A 14,626-nucleotide genomic window follows, 5' to 3' on the forward strand; every position below is an offset into this window, starting at 1 on the left:
GATTACAATTGAGTATAATGGTGGCCATTGTTTTGCAGTTCCTTGTCAGAATGGTGGGACTTGCCTCGATGGAATTGGTTCTTATAATTGCCTCTGTGCCGATGGATTTGGTGGTGCTCACTGTGAAACGGACATCAATGAGTGTGAGTCTAATCCATGCCACAATGGGGCAGAGTGCACGCAGTATGTGAATTCTTTCACATGCAGCTGTCCTCCTGGCTTTTCTGGCTCCACCTGTATGACCAACGATGATGATTGCACGGAGAGCAGTTGTATGAACAATGGACGGTGCATTGATGGAATCAATAACTATACCTGCGTTTGTGAGCCAGGGTATGTATAAGTTTTTTTTTAATTTATATGTGTATCTGTAGGCATATTAAATGTCATGCTATGAGATGTTTATTCTCTCCTTCAAGTGTGCCATTAATAATCTGGCACTTTCACTGAAACTGATGCGTGTTTTTCATGATGAAACTAAATATATTTCATAATGAATCAATCCAACGTGAAATCTAATTAATATACCTGAATATAAGCATTACTTAGGTAGCAAAATCATTCATTGCTATTAAATCATAGCCAGGACCGTAAAATTTTGTTATTATTTGGTAGTAAACATTTCCCTCCACAATTCAACCGTGAAAACTGACAAATTTCTTCAAAATAACCATTCATAATGCAGATAAACAGAGTATATATTTATAGCCCTGAAAGTACTGGTTAAGTGAGAAAATAAGGATGCTCATTGACTCTTCACTTTGAATTTTTTACAGTTTCACTGGGTCGAACTGTCAGTACAGAATCAACCAATGTGATAGTGCACCATGCAAGAATGGTGGTTTGTGCCAGGACCACGGAGGTCGCTTTTTCAAATGTCGCTGTCCCTATGGATATGAAGGAGAACTTTGTGAGCGCACAGTTGATTGGTGCTCTGCCAACCCATGCGCCAATGATGCAACATGCAACCAGGTAGACAACACCTTCAGCTGTGTCTGTGGACCTGGATGGACTGGAGGCCTATGTGATGTAGCCATGATCTCATGCAGGGATGCTGCAAACCGTAAAGGTAAACTTCTTATTATTTACTGTAAAATTCCAGAGTGCCTTACGTTTTATTTCACTCTCTCCTGTTGATGAAATGATTTGAGATGCTAATTTTTTTTTACAAGTTATCGTTGTTTCCAAGTAATGACAGTGCCCTGACAAATTTATTCCAGGTGTTTCTGTCGAAAGGCTTTGTAACAATGGAACCTGTGAGGATGTGGGCACAAGCCATCGTTGTCGCTGTCTTAATGGATACAGTGGCTCCTATTGCCAAAAAGAAACTGATGAGTGTGCATCGTCACCTTGCCAGAATGGTGCAACCTGCAAGGATTTAGTTGCATCTTATTCTTGTGTCTGTCCAAAGGGTTTCCAGGTAAACTACATTCAATGCCCATGATTCAGTTCATAAATTGTTGATTTGAAGAAGTCTTGTTTTGGAGTTAATCAATCTACTGGATATTTTTGGAGTTGTTTGCAAAAGATGTCAGAAATACACAGCCATTATAGCCTAGGATTCTTGTACTTTAAAAGAAAAGGATGTGAAATACTTAGATTGCTTGCTTGAGCTATAAATTATGTAAATAGACTTAGTTAAATTTCTTCTGAAGCTCGTTCAAGATATTTCATGCATAGTAATGATAAATTTAAGTCTATGTTTAAACTATAGGCTGTTGAACCATTGAAACTTTTTGTCCTCCTGATCTATAACTGATGAGTTTCATTTCACCTGCAGGGACGTAACTGTGAGTTGGATGTAGATGAGTGCCGCCCAAATCCTTGTCAGAATGGAGGTACCTGCCATGACCTGCCAGCCGCATATTCATGTTCCTGTCCCCCAGGGACTCTGGGAATGATATGTGAGATCAATGTGGATGACTGTGCCCCAGGCAGGCCTGGACATGGAGCTTGCCACAACAATGGCACGTGCAGGGACCGAGTTGGTGGCTTTGAGTGTGATTGTCCTCCTGGATTTGTTGGACCTCGTTGTGAAGGAGACATCAATGAATGCCTCTCCCAGCCTTGCTCCCCGCAGGTCAGTCAAAACTTCATTGATCAAAGCTATTTAAGGATTCTGATTCAGGATCTTCAATTACTTTCTGAAAGTATATTAAGTGCCAACCAGCTTTTTATTGTTCCTTATAGTGCGAGTAATTGTGGAAAATTGTACTGATTGATCTTTTGATTGTGATGACTTGTGTTAAAAGTTTTTGTCATGCACGATATTCTTTCATAACAAGTTATTTTCATTTTGTCAATCATGAAAATTTGTAATATCTGATAAATATCTGGGAAGTCAATAAAAAATGGTTTAATAATATTGAAATATTTTCGTCTTAATTGGGCTGATTTTATTCAGAAATGCCATGTTACGTTTATTATGGTTAGTACTATTAGAGTAGATGCAGAAAACCTGTTTATTGATCATATTTATTATATCTCAGTATGTTTGGTGCTTAAAAAAATTACTGTATGGTGCTTTGAAATATGCATGTAAATTATTTTTATGACTGCTAGTTATCTTTTATTTACTCAATTTTTCAGCCAATTTGCTCATCTTAGAACATATTTCACAAGTTAATTGATATTTTTCTTTTTGTGCAATATTTGCCTCGGCTTTATCGCAACAGAAATCTTAATTAGAGAAATGCTTTCTGTTTTAGGGAACATTGGATTGTGTTCAGCTTGACAATGACTTCCAATGTAATTGCCGCCCTGGATACATGGGGAGGAGGTGTGAATCACGCATTGACATCTGTGAGCGGTCACCTTGCCAAAATGGAGGAGTGTGCAGTCCACTTGACCCTCGTCGTTCTCAGTTCTCTAGTGCCCTCAGAAGAAATCCTTACCCACCACCCACGCACTCTTGTATTTGCCCAGAAGGATATCATGGCAGAAATTGTGAATTTCATGGCCAGGGTTGTGAGTCGGCTCCGTGCAGATCAGGTGGAACATGCATGCCAGACACTTTGGGCTCTGGAGGCAGAGGGTACTTGTGTCTTTGTCCAACTGGTACAACAGGAAGCCTCTGCGAAATAGATTCCATGAATGAATGTGACTCCAACCCTTGCCGTCAAGGGGGTGTTTGCCAAAATGAAGTTGGGGACTATATTTGTCTTTGTCCGCCCAAGTGGGCCGGGAAGGACTGCGACGTGTATGATCAAACATTTGTCGGAGGTGTAGGCTGGCCTCGAAAGATAGGAATTGGCCACGAAGAGATTGCTGGAGGAGGAAGGCGCACAACAACACAAGCTCCTGTGGTGAGGTTTGACTTTGATGCTGCCCTTGAAAGGGAGAGGCAGATATGTTACGAGAAGGGCTGTAGAGAGAGGGCTGGGGATCTGCGGTGTGATGAGGATTGCAATAAGTATGCCTGCGAGTTTGATGGAGGGGATTGCTCACTTGGAAGGAACCCTTGGCGGAATTGCACTGCCCCTGTGAACTGCTGGGATGTTTTCATGGATGGAGTTTGCAACCCATTGTGCAACAATCCACAATGCCTATATGATGGAAGGGACTGTGAAAATTCACTTCACCCTTGCAAGTAAGTAACCATTGTCAAACCAAATCGGAATTAAAGCAATGGGCTGTAGTTTGTAATGATATTTTTTTCATATTGTAGCTTTAATGAAGTTCTCAATTTTAGTGGGATTTTTGTTTAAAAGGTAATCATATTTACCATGGTTTAATGCTCTCTCAGCCTTAAAATAGTTTCCAAATTTATTTCTGTGCAGTTTGTGAAAAAGGAAATAATCACTCACTTTAATGATTATTGCAAGTAACTTTTCTTTGTATTGTTATGTTTTATGCAATGTTATGCGAACATTGTTGCCTTCATGTCATTATAAAAAGGTTTAAGAACTTTTTTTTATAATGCCATGGCAGTTAACATACTCCATTTATTAAAATTTATGAGTCTTAATCTCAAAAATATTGAATGAGATATGTGTTCACCTTATTCTAATTAATGTATGTTTTGTATTTGATATGTATCCAGCTTTCAAGTTTAGTTTGCTGATACCACATATATACTATATTTTATCCCTAGAGGTCGACCAGTTGAAGTGGAATAGGGAGGGTTGTTAACATAATAGCATTGGGAACTGCATTAATTTTATGAAGGTCATAAATTTGTTTGATGTATAACTTACTAAGTATATATACAGTATGTTTTTCATTTTATCAATAGATTATCAGTATTAGTGGAACACTTTGGTATATCATTCTATTTAAAGCTAACATTTTTTATGTCTTTTTCAGCCCAAATTATGATGCATACTGTCAACAGCACTTTGCCAATGGTCATTGTGATTATGGTTGTAATAATGCGGAATGCAATTGGGATGGATTGGATTGTGAAGCGACAAAACTGCCTGACCTAGCTGAGGGCGTTATTTCCATGGTGATGCTTATGGACACAGGCTCTTTTCTCAAAAACAGAGTTCCATTCCTGCGTGAAGTTGGCCATACTCTTCGCACCAATTTAAGGTATGACAACTGCTCACTTTCTATACTTTGGATGGATTTTTTTCTCGTAAGAAATATCTTGTAATGTTGCTAAAGTGGTGGTGTAGTGACATTAGTCAACAAAAATCCATTCCTAAATGTCATTATGTTTTAGGTTGAAGAAAGACGAACAAGGCAGAGATATGGTGTACCCTTGGACATATAAGCCTACTGACAGTCGCCCACCCCTTCAATATGATGCTGGCACGAGGGGAGTTATAGTGTATCTGGAGATTGATAATCGAAGATGCGTCCTCATTGAAGGCTATACATGTTTCAACACAGCCAAAGAGGTTATTATTTCTGGTTTTCTTATTATATGACTGAATTTACTTTGTATTCCTAGTTGAATTTCAATATGGTACTGACAACGTTGAATTGTTTATCAGGCGGCTGACTTCCTGGCTGCAACAGCAGCAACTCACACCCTCTCAACAAGCTTCCCGATTGTCCAAGTGCGAGGGGAAATGAGTCACGGGGATGGCCCTGGTGAGGATGAAACTCGCCCAAATGTGAAGTTAATTGTGTTAGGAGTTGTGGCGGTCCTCTTCCTTGCCTTCATTGTGGGTGTGCTTGCCAAGTCTCAGAGGAAAAGAGCGCATGGTGTCACCTGGTTCCCAGAAGGTTTTCTACGCAACAACAGGTGAGTGCCATTGGCATTAAATTAACTCACAACTCTCTTTATATGACCTGCATTATTTGAATGTACGCACACTTTGACAGTACACTATCTTTGTTGTCACAAAAAATCAGAGCAATTATGTGAACTAGAAAATTAATACAGAATATTTGTCAGTCTTTAATTCAAATAATCTAAAACTAAAAAAATCTTTTTTTAGCATAGTAGGCACTGAATATTTCAAAGTGGGCTCTAATTTTGTGCTCCAGTAACTACTAAAAAAAAATATATTCCAAATTCTTAACTGTTGACTTGGCATTAAAAAATTAGAACAATGAAAAATAAGCTTATGGAAGAAAAATTAGCTAACTGTTTGTTAATGGGATGTCTTCAACCCTTAATTTTTCCAATTCCGATCGTCAAGAAATATCATGTTGCTGATATAATTGCGATATATATGTTGATGTCAAAACCTCTATCATTTGAATGACAAAGAGAAAATTAATTAGGTAGTATAATCATATGGATTCTGCACAATCAATCAACATAACTGTCACCAAGAGTAATTTTAATACTAATCGTAACCTGTGATGTAATTTTTTATGTGGACTGCCTTTGAAATTCATGTTTATACCCTCACAAATATGTGCATAGACACAGCTCACTTAACTGCATATTATAGGATGCCAAAGAAGATAATCATTGTTTTGGCTACCTTAAATTGAAAAACTCATGCTGAAGTTTGAAACTTCACTTAAGCAAATCACTTGTTACTTGGACTACTCCCAATGGTTGTCCCATTGATCATAAGCAACCTAAAGGCATGTCTCTGCTATCGGCAGGATGTAATTATTGATTTGTGGCTTGTTTTATGATGAATAATAGCAATTTCACTCATCCACACAGTGGTCAAAGAAGACGTTCCCGTCGACGAGGACCAGACGGACAAGAGATGCGAAACCTGAACAAGCAGCCGTCATGTATAGATGTTGGCATTGATGGAATGGGTGGTGTTGTTGGTGGGATGGGCCACCTGAGTGGGCCCCAACCACACCTCCACCCCCACCTGCACCCTGGGCTTCCACCCCCACCAATACACGGCGCAACCCCTGATGGTGGACCCATGCCACACTGGTCGGATGAAGGGGAAGATGAGGATGAAGATGGGGATTCAGATCACCTGCATCTTGCCCCTCCAAAGAGGCCGAGGGCTGCCGAAGCCCATGGCCCTGTTGCTGCAGGCTATGCTAGTGATCACACTGTTATCACCGAGTATGAAGATTCTGAGCCCAGAATAGGTTGGGGCATGGGAGACCCTGGGACTGTTCTCACTCCACCAAGCTTGGTAAGTTAACTTTTGATGTTTTTCCTCTTTAAGTAAGCTTATAAACTACTTTATTCAATGGACCATTGACAAAAGTATCAAAAGCAACATAATATTATTTCACCAAAGAATAAATGATTTTAGTGAGCGGCTATATAAATAGGATTACTGTACAGTGTATGAAACAAAAGTCCACATTTAAAATACACTAGTATCTCATAATAATGAATGCCTCCAATTGAACTTTGTATTGGTTTGTGAAGTTGTAGTTTGTGAATGAAATTCATAGAATGGATTTAAAAAAATTTTTATGATGTATTCATAACAGCTATTATATGAATAAAGTAATTTTCACCTGAATTAATTCCATATGAAAATGATTGTAGTTTTTAATATGATTGACTGAGATTCAAACCAATATATATAGTATTAAGCTTTCAAGGGGGAAATAAACTTTATTTCTTATTGTACCAAAAATCTAAAACTGTTGATGGGTTTTGAGATATAATGGGTTTTGATCAGTTAATCAGGGAGCATATTGCTTATTAGCCAAGGGCTTTGTTTATCACTTGGGGATTCCAATGGGTGGGAGAGTTTTTTAATTTTGTATTTTGAAAGCATTTGTCAATGCTGGAAGCCTGACAAATAAACTGATTTACCATTTGAATGTGATACAGGAGGCTTCGCATCAGGACATGGAAAATCGTGTGCCACCTGGCATGACTCCTCTCATGGTTGCTGCAATCCGCGGTGGTGTTGGTTTGGACACTGGAGAGGAAGGTGAAGATGGAGGTGATGGCAGCAGTGGAGGCGGAGAGGCAGCAGCTGCCATTGCTGAACTGGTAGCCCAAGGTGCAGAACTGAATGCAACCATGGAGAAGACTGGAGAGACGTCCTTGCATCTCGCTGCAAGGTATGCTCGTGCTGATGCAGCAAAGCGCCTACTCGATGCTGGTACAGATGCTAATGCGCAGGACCACACAGGGAGAACTCCTCTTCATGCTGCAGTTGCATCTGACGCAATGGGTGTATTCCAGGTATGTCCTTCATTTTATGATTCAGTTATCTCTCTCAATTTTTTTTCGTATTTAATAAGCATATAATGATTATTTCAGATTTCAGTTAACCTGCAGTTTAGGGTGCCATTAGGGTAATAATCTGTTCAGTTGGTGGTTATGGCTGTATATATCGATAAATTGGTCATAGTTGAGTCACCTATACACTTGTTTAATATGAAAGATTAATGGTGACGTCCAATGTCGAAACCTTGGTTATATTTTGATAAATTTTGTGTGGAATTACCGAGTTACTTCTTTCATTTCAAATATGTTGTGTAAATTCCATAAAGTTACACCGGAGGCACACATTTTACCGGTACACCTTTTTGCCACTTAGGAATCATCTCAAATTATCATGTAGATTCTTTTTTAATTTAAAAGCTAAAGTGCTCCAGTCATTTTTACCATACTTTTGTTGTTTCAGTTAAAACATTAGTTTATTCACATTGTGGCATATCAATGAGTTAGGACTCCAGTTTCAAACTCCTGACCACAGAAATTGCGATAATTACCAGTAAAACTATGTAAACTTAAACAATAGCTTGCCATTTTATTGTTGATAAGTGGAAACAAGCTTGCGTGTGATGAAATGGGAATTCCTCAATGCTTGCAATGAACCGATCATCATTAGGAAGCTGCAACTGTGAGACTGTATGACATCGTTAAATTTTCCATAAGTTAGTTTTTATCTCATTTTTTCCAACTTCAATCTCTCCAAGGTATAAATTGCTTTCATAATATGTGGAAATGAAAAAAATCAATGGGTGAGAAATTTGAATTTCATGCTAAAATACCTGTGAATTGTACAAATGTTTTCATTTTGAGGTTTTAAAATTGGTTTTAAGAGCACCACTCAGTTAATTTGTAAAGGGTCAAATTTCATGGTTATACACTAAATATCTCTATAGAAAGAAAGATGGGTAAAACAACTTTCTTTGTACAGAGGTATTTAATCTAAATTGAGGGGGGTTAATTTTGAAGACTTTACTTTAATTCAATTGATTGTGCATATTCACATAATTACCAGGTGTACTTTTTTGTGCAAGCTTGAGAACAGACAAATTTCATCTTGGAGATAATTTAATTGACGACCTTTTGATTGGTTTTATTAACAGATCCTGTTACGTAACCGAGCCACAAACTTGAATGCCAGGATGCTTGACGGCACAACTCCTCTCGTGTTGGCAGCCCGTCTAGCCATTGAGGGCATGGTGGAAGATCTCATAAATGCAGACGCAGATATAAATGCTGCTGATAATGGTGGCAAGACTGCTTTGCATTGGGCGGCTGCTGTCAACAATGTTGATGCAGTCAATACATTGCTAGCTCATGGTGCTAATCGAGATGCTCAGGATGACAAGGTAAATTTGAATGTGATTGCAATTGTATATCCTACCTAGTGTGCTGTGTTTGAAAAATTTGTTTCAAATCTGCTCTCTCCACTTTGCCTTATGTGAAAATGGCCTACATAAGGTTTTATGATGCTTGCATGTTGTAAATTGAATTACTATGATTAAAATATGCTAAAAATATTCCAAAATTAAAAATAATATTTAATGGAAATTGAGAAGATAGTGTATGGTGTATGTAATGATTTATAATTTTTATATCCTTTGAAAATAGTCTTATTTAACATTCAGCTTGGAAATACGTATTGGAATATAACTGTGAGGGAAATTATGGCATAACATCCAGTTCAAATCAGAAGCATATTTACAGATATCATCTGTCTTGACCTATTTATAGAATCCATCCTGGGGCTTACTGTATTTTCAGGATTACTCACAAATAAATGTTTAAATTTCAATTGTCTTCTCTTTTAAAGGATGAGACACCTCTATTCCTTGCTGCAAGGGAGGGCAGTTATGAGGCTTGCCGTGCACTCCTTGATCATCTTGCCAACCGTGAAATCACTGACCATATGGACCGTCTACCCAGGGATGTGGCTCAGGAGCGTCTCCATCATGACATGGTTCGCCTACTTGACGAGCATGTGCCACGCCCTCCCACCCACCATCACCACCACCACACACACTCCCAGGCACATGCCGTTGCTGGAAATGGGTCCATTCTCCCAGCAACCTCCGTTGCTGGTGCCGCGGGAGCTCCGTCTCGTCCCACCGTCGTAGGAGGAAGAATTGGTGGAGCCAACGGAGGCTCCAAGTCCAAAAAGAGACCAAAAGCCACTGCATCGCCATCAAGTCCAGGAGAAGGAGATGCCGGTATCCCAGGTGGGGCTGCTGCCCCATCGGGTGCTGTTGTCAGACGGAAACCAAGCACAAAGAAGAAGAGGCCAAGTGCATCAGAGGCCCAGAGGGCAGCAGAGACTGCTGCAGCTGCATCTCTCTCATCTGGGTCCCCGTCCTCATCTGGTGCTTCCCCGGCTCATTCCCTTGAGTCGCCGCCATCGCTGTGCTCACCGCGCACTGTGGGTAGCCTTCCAGATGCCACGGCAGCGACTCCTGGTCCATTCGATGGTGCAGCTGGTGCGTACGCAGTGGCTGTATCCAGCGTAGGCAATGGGATCGGCAATGCCAGTGTTCCAGGAATGACTGTTCCTGCGAAACAGCCTCCCTCTTACGAGGATTGCATGAAGGCAGTGGCTGCTGCCAATGCAGCTCAAGACGGTCAGTACTACGGAGCTTACCAAGCAGTCGGAGGGGCCCCACCTCCCCCACCCCCACCACCACAGCAACAACATCTGCGGGTGACATCTCCATCTGGAGGTCAAGTGGCCGCATATCTTGGGTCGCCCCCTCCGGCCCAACAGGTCCCAAGACAGCCATCGCCAGCCAAGGCACGACCAACTGGTGGCCATGTTGCCCTACTGAGGGCTGCAACTCATCAGCAGGCAATGGCATCCATGGCTGCGGGCACTTCAGTTGGGCCCTTTGGGGACTTCCCCACAGAAGCAGCTGCCATGCAGCAACAACAGCAGCAGCAACAACAGCAACAGCAGCAGCAACAACAGCAACAGGGGTACAACCTTCCTCAACAGCAATCTCAACAGCAGACAATACTCCAGCCAGGTCAGCCACATGCAGTGACCAATGGAGGGTTGCAGGCCAATCCCCGTCAGCAACAACACCATCTTTACTATCCTCACTACCTGACTCCCCCTTCTCAGCACTCTCAGGGCGAGGGTGCCAATGGCGTGGCAGGGAGCCCTGGTACCCCAACACATCCGGCACAGTACAGCCACCACAGTTTATTACATCCCCCTGAGAACTTCCCCACACCTTCTCCAGAGTCTCCTGGGCATTGGTCCTCATCGTCTCCGAGGTCCAACTCTGATTGGTCGGAAGGTGTGTCCAGCCCGGTTTATGCATCTCATCCACCCTCCCAGGCTACACATCAGAAACAACAAGAGGCCATATATATATAAAGAAAAGTGTAAATTGCATTGCTGCAGGTTGCAGTTTGGGTTCTCAAGTGACATTGGCCTAGACTATTTGATTGGCCTACTGATGAGTTTTTTTCTGTTTGTAAGGTGCCTTATCCTTGCCAGGAAGTTAATTCATGTGTAAAATAGTATGACTGTTGCCATGAACTCTTTTGATAAGTCTGCAACATGATGCTGATGATGAGAGAGGACTGTGATGAAGCTCTTGATTATTTTTGTATTGAAAAAAGTGACTCTTTAAACTCTTCCCCACCTACACGTCTGAATCTCATTAGGCAGATGGAATTATTTGATTCCATACTCGAGTGCTCAAGTCTGTGTCATCGATTTGTATGTGAGTGTTGTGTGTGCATGTGCTTGTTACAATTTTAAGTAGTTCATCCGAGTGACTGTAATGCGTGAAAGTTCATGGTTTTCATTACATGACATAATTTTATTTTTCATAAGAGATGTAATTGATTCAGAGACAGTGTTCGATCACTGCCAAACAGCAGGTGAGGAGTGAGTGCTGGTGTAGGAAATGTGCCTTTGTATTGTGCCTTCAAGATTTAAGAGGAATAGAAATGGAAGCACCTTTCATTGCCCTGTTTTATTTCTAAGGAGATACCTATTTGTTATTATCTAAAAAAAAAATTATAAGAGACAAAGGTACAACATGTCAAGAATATTCCTTGATAGTGTTCTGATTTTTGAATTACTTTAGGAATTTCATTGTAAATACTTATTTTTTATGCTGTACAAATAGTGTGTAGATGTGTTTAGGCCATCATTCCCCAAAAAATAGCCTGTGTAAGGTTTGTACTTATTAGGATATGGGCTAAATACTCTCTTTTTTTTAATTTGCATGTATATCATGATTTTAATTTCTTCTACTCCTCAAAATTTTATATATAACTTTTGACTGCAATTCTTATTAAAAAGTTTCATTTTAGGCATCAAAATTTTTATGAAACTTACAATCTTATGAATCTTCTGGGGCACATTTTAAATGACGCTTGTTTAAAGTCTGTTGTGTACATATTTATTTTTGCAGTTTATTCCTGTTTTCGCAGTTCATTCCTGAGTATAATTGTGTTTATTTTCATAATCAAGAAATTTGGAAAGATGATCAATTACAAAAACTCCTGTTTTGTGGACAGTCAGTATCTGTGGCTTCAGTTTTTTAGTTTTTGTTATGATATATTCTGTTGGAACTGATAATGATCAAATGAGTAAAATAATATATTGGTATAAGTTTCTTTATCAAAGTCAAAAAGCAGAAGGCTTTATGTGATAACAGAAATTCAAAAATATGTCCACATTGCAAGAATGTAAAGTTGTATTTGTAAATTTCGTGCTTCTTTCATATGCTCTTATATATAGTGTTGGTTAAAATTTTAAGATCATTAATAGTTCCGTCTTTGCCAAAAGAATTGTTTTCTTTTATAATTGTAAAAAAAAGTGCTCTGCAATGTTAATCCATGAAATGAGAGAATAAGTTAATGATGGCCCTGCCAGACATATTCATGGTGATCAGTTTGTATTTTAGAATACGAAAATAAAATGTATTTGTATTAGAAATTATTTTTCATTTGTGGTATCCTGAAATAATTTGACCTTTGACCACCTTGGGGTGAATCTAAGGGAAGGGCCATGGGGGCCATGCCCCCTATAGTTGTATATCCATTACATCTCATATGTTGAAATTTTTATCACCCTTATTAATTGCTGTGTTGACACTGGAGGGAGAAAAAAATGGGAACTTACTGCATGCAAGAGGCTAAGAAGTAGGTTGTTATTTCAGCCTTCAATACCTAGGTATTGAAGGCTGAAATACACTCATTGTTGTTGAAGAAAAATTTAGTTCCCGTTAAGATACATTATTAAAAATCTTTCAAACAGTAGAATTTAAAATAAAATTTTTTTATTAAATCATTTACTTAGATTGAGATGGCATATTTTTATGGATAATTTTTAGCTTCTGCTGTTTGGTTCTGTAGTAATGTTTTATATCAAGGGTGAAATCGGAAAATTTCACTCTGCGTTTGCATTTCAATTATTGTCCACTGTTCAGATTATTTTTCGGATATCAAGAAATGCTGATTGAGTTGCGGATGAGAATTTCACGAGATACCTCCCCTACTCCACGTCTCCTTACCCTCACATAACCCTTGCGGCTATCGCACGTACCATGCATCGAATTCTGATGGCTTTCATCAGTACACGCGCCGGTCTGACACGCCGCGCCGAGCCCTGACTCGCACTGAAGTCGGGGCCCGTTCGCCAAAAGCCACTACCATACTTCGTATGCCCGGGATCCTTTGACCGAAATGCGAAGTCTGCCAAGTGTGTTTTTGTATGCCTCTCGTCATAGAACTAGCCGCTTCAATAGTAATAATCGAGCTTAACACTTACTTGCTAAAATCGCTATCGTCTAAAAACAAGGCCTCAATTCCATTACTTGTGAACCATCAAGTTAAATGGGGGCCATGGTTGTTACATTTTTCTTTTCCTCTAGTGAAAGACCTTGACGTGAGAAATTTGACGGCGTAACTTAAAACCTACACAATTCAGAGGGCAATTTCGGAACTTAAATCGCCCGGCGATAACTCGGCTTTGGACCTGTCAGGAGGGACGTTTCTTGGCGTCGGCGAAATGCGAAGAATTTCAAACCCGCCTCCCTGACTACAGCTACTAGGCAGGGGGTCAGGAAACTATTTGCCCCTTCGTTCTAAGTTCCAATGCTGCGACCAAATTGGGATATGAGGAGGCTATACTCCTCTACGACAATAATTTGAAAGGATGTGGCTTATTAGTTTTTTTGCGGGTAAGTAAGGCCTTAGCGATACATTTTTGTTTGACAATGGAGGTTAAAAAAAGGAACGGAAAGCCCTTATTCAGAGAATCCCTCCCTTAGACTACAACCTATTTATATTCATTTGATAGTTTAGTATCCTGCAAGCCACCGTTAGGGTGTGCGGCTAAACGTGGTGGAAGGTCTTGTGCGTTCCGATGACTCCTAGACTATGCTGGCGGGAACAATGATAATTGCTCCTGATAGCACCCATGCCAGATATGTCGAAGGTTAGGACCCAGACGAAAGGTAGTCTCTGATCCCACTGTGGCGGCCATCTAGTGATGGTGTCACGTTAAAAACACTATTGAGATAGGCAACGGGAAACCACCTCAATTATTAATCCCAAGATTGATATGATGGACAGTAGAGAAAAAATGAGTCCTGACAACTACCTGGTCTGGATCGTGCCCGGCAGCGGGAGAGGCAATGCTTCTGCGGCCATCTCACGAAACCCTTGCCAAGCAATTTCGACAGCAGCGGCACAGAAGATTGAATTCGTTAGAATGGGAGCTGGGAATGTTAGGACAATGTTAAGGACAGGAAAATTATAGAATATAAAGCGAAAGATGGAAAGAGAAAATATAGATATTTTGGGTCAATGCGAGGTGAGATGGAAGGATAGCGGGGATTAATGGAATGGTAGTTTTAGAATAATATACAGCGGAGGAGACGAGAGCCAGCGAGGGATTGCCATAATATTGAATAAAAAGGTAGGAAGAAGGCCATTGGAGGGACATTCCTTGGCGTCGGCGAAATGCGAATAATTTCAAACCCTCCTCTCGGACCTCATGGCTACGAGACAGGGGGTCAGGAAACTAGTCGCCACTTCGTTCCA

General features: G+C 40.3%; 1 protein-coding gene across 1 annotated transcript in view; it reads left to right on the forward strand.

Annotated features, from left to right (window-relative positions):
- N (neurogenic locus Notch protein) overlaps window positions 1-12,509 on the forward strand; it is a 232,379-nt gene extending 219,870 nt beyond the window's left edge. The window contains exons 15-26 of the mRNA XM_071594212.1: window positions 39-333; window positions 777-1,069; window positions 1,221-1,420; window positions 1,781-2,080; window positions 2,709-3,589; window positions 4,306-4,533; window positions 4,667-4,844; window positions 4,941-5,194; window positions 6,077-6,515; window positions 7,172-7,531; window positions 8,668-8,913; window positions 9,378-12,509. Of these exons, the coding sequence (XP_071450313.1) occupies window positions 39-333; window positions 777-1,069; window positions 1,221-1,420; window positions 1,781-2,080; window positions 2,709-3,589; window positions 4,306-4,533; window positions 4,667-4,844; window positions 4,941-5,194; window positions 6,077-6,515; window positions 7,172-7,531; window positions 8,668-8,913; window positions 9,378-10,937 (5,234 nt within the window). The 3' untranslated portion in view covers window positions 10,938-12,509. The remainder of the gene's footprint in view (window positions 1-38; window positions 334-776; window positions 1,070-1,220; window positions 1,421-1,780; window positions 2,081-2,708; window positions 3,590-4,305; window positions 4,534-4,666; window positions 4,845-4,940; window positions 5,195-6,076; window positions 6,516-7,171; window positions 7,532-8,667; window positions 8,914-9,377) is intronic.
- The last annotated feature ends 2,117 nt before the right edge of the window (window positions 12,510-14,626 follow it).

Source organism: Hetaerina americana, unplaced genomic scaffold, assembly GCF_022747635.1.
Source record: "Hetaerina americana unplaced genomic scaffold, ioHetAmer1.1.p SCAF_1, whole genome shotgun sequence".
Taxonomy (NCBI): domain Eukaryota; kingdom Metazoa; phylum Arthropoda; class Insecta; order Odonata; family Calopterygidae; genus Hetaerina; species Hetaerina americana.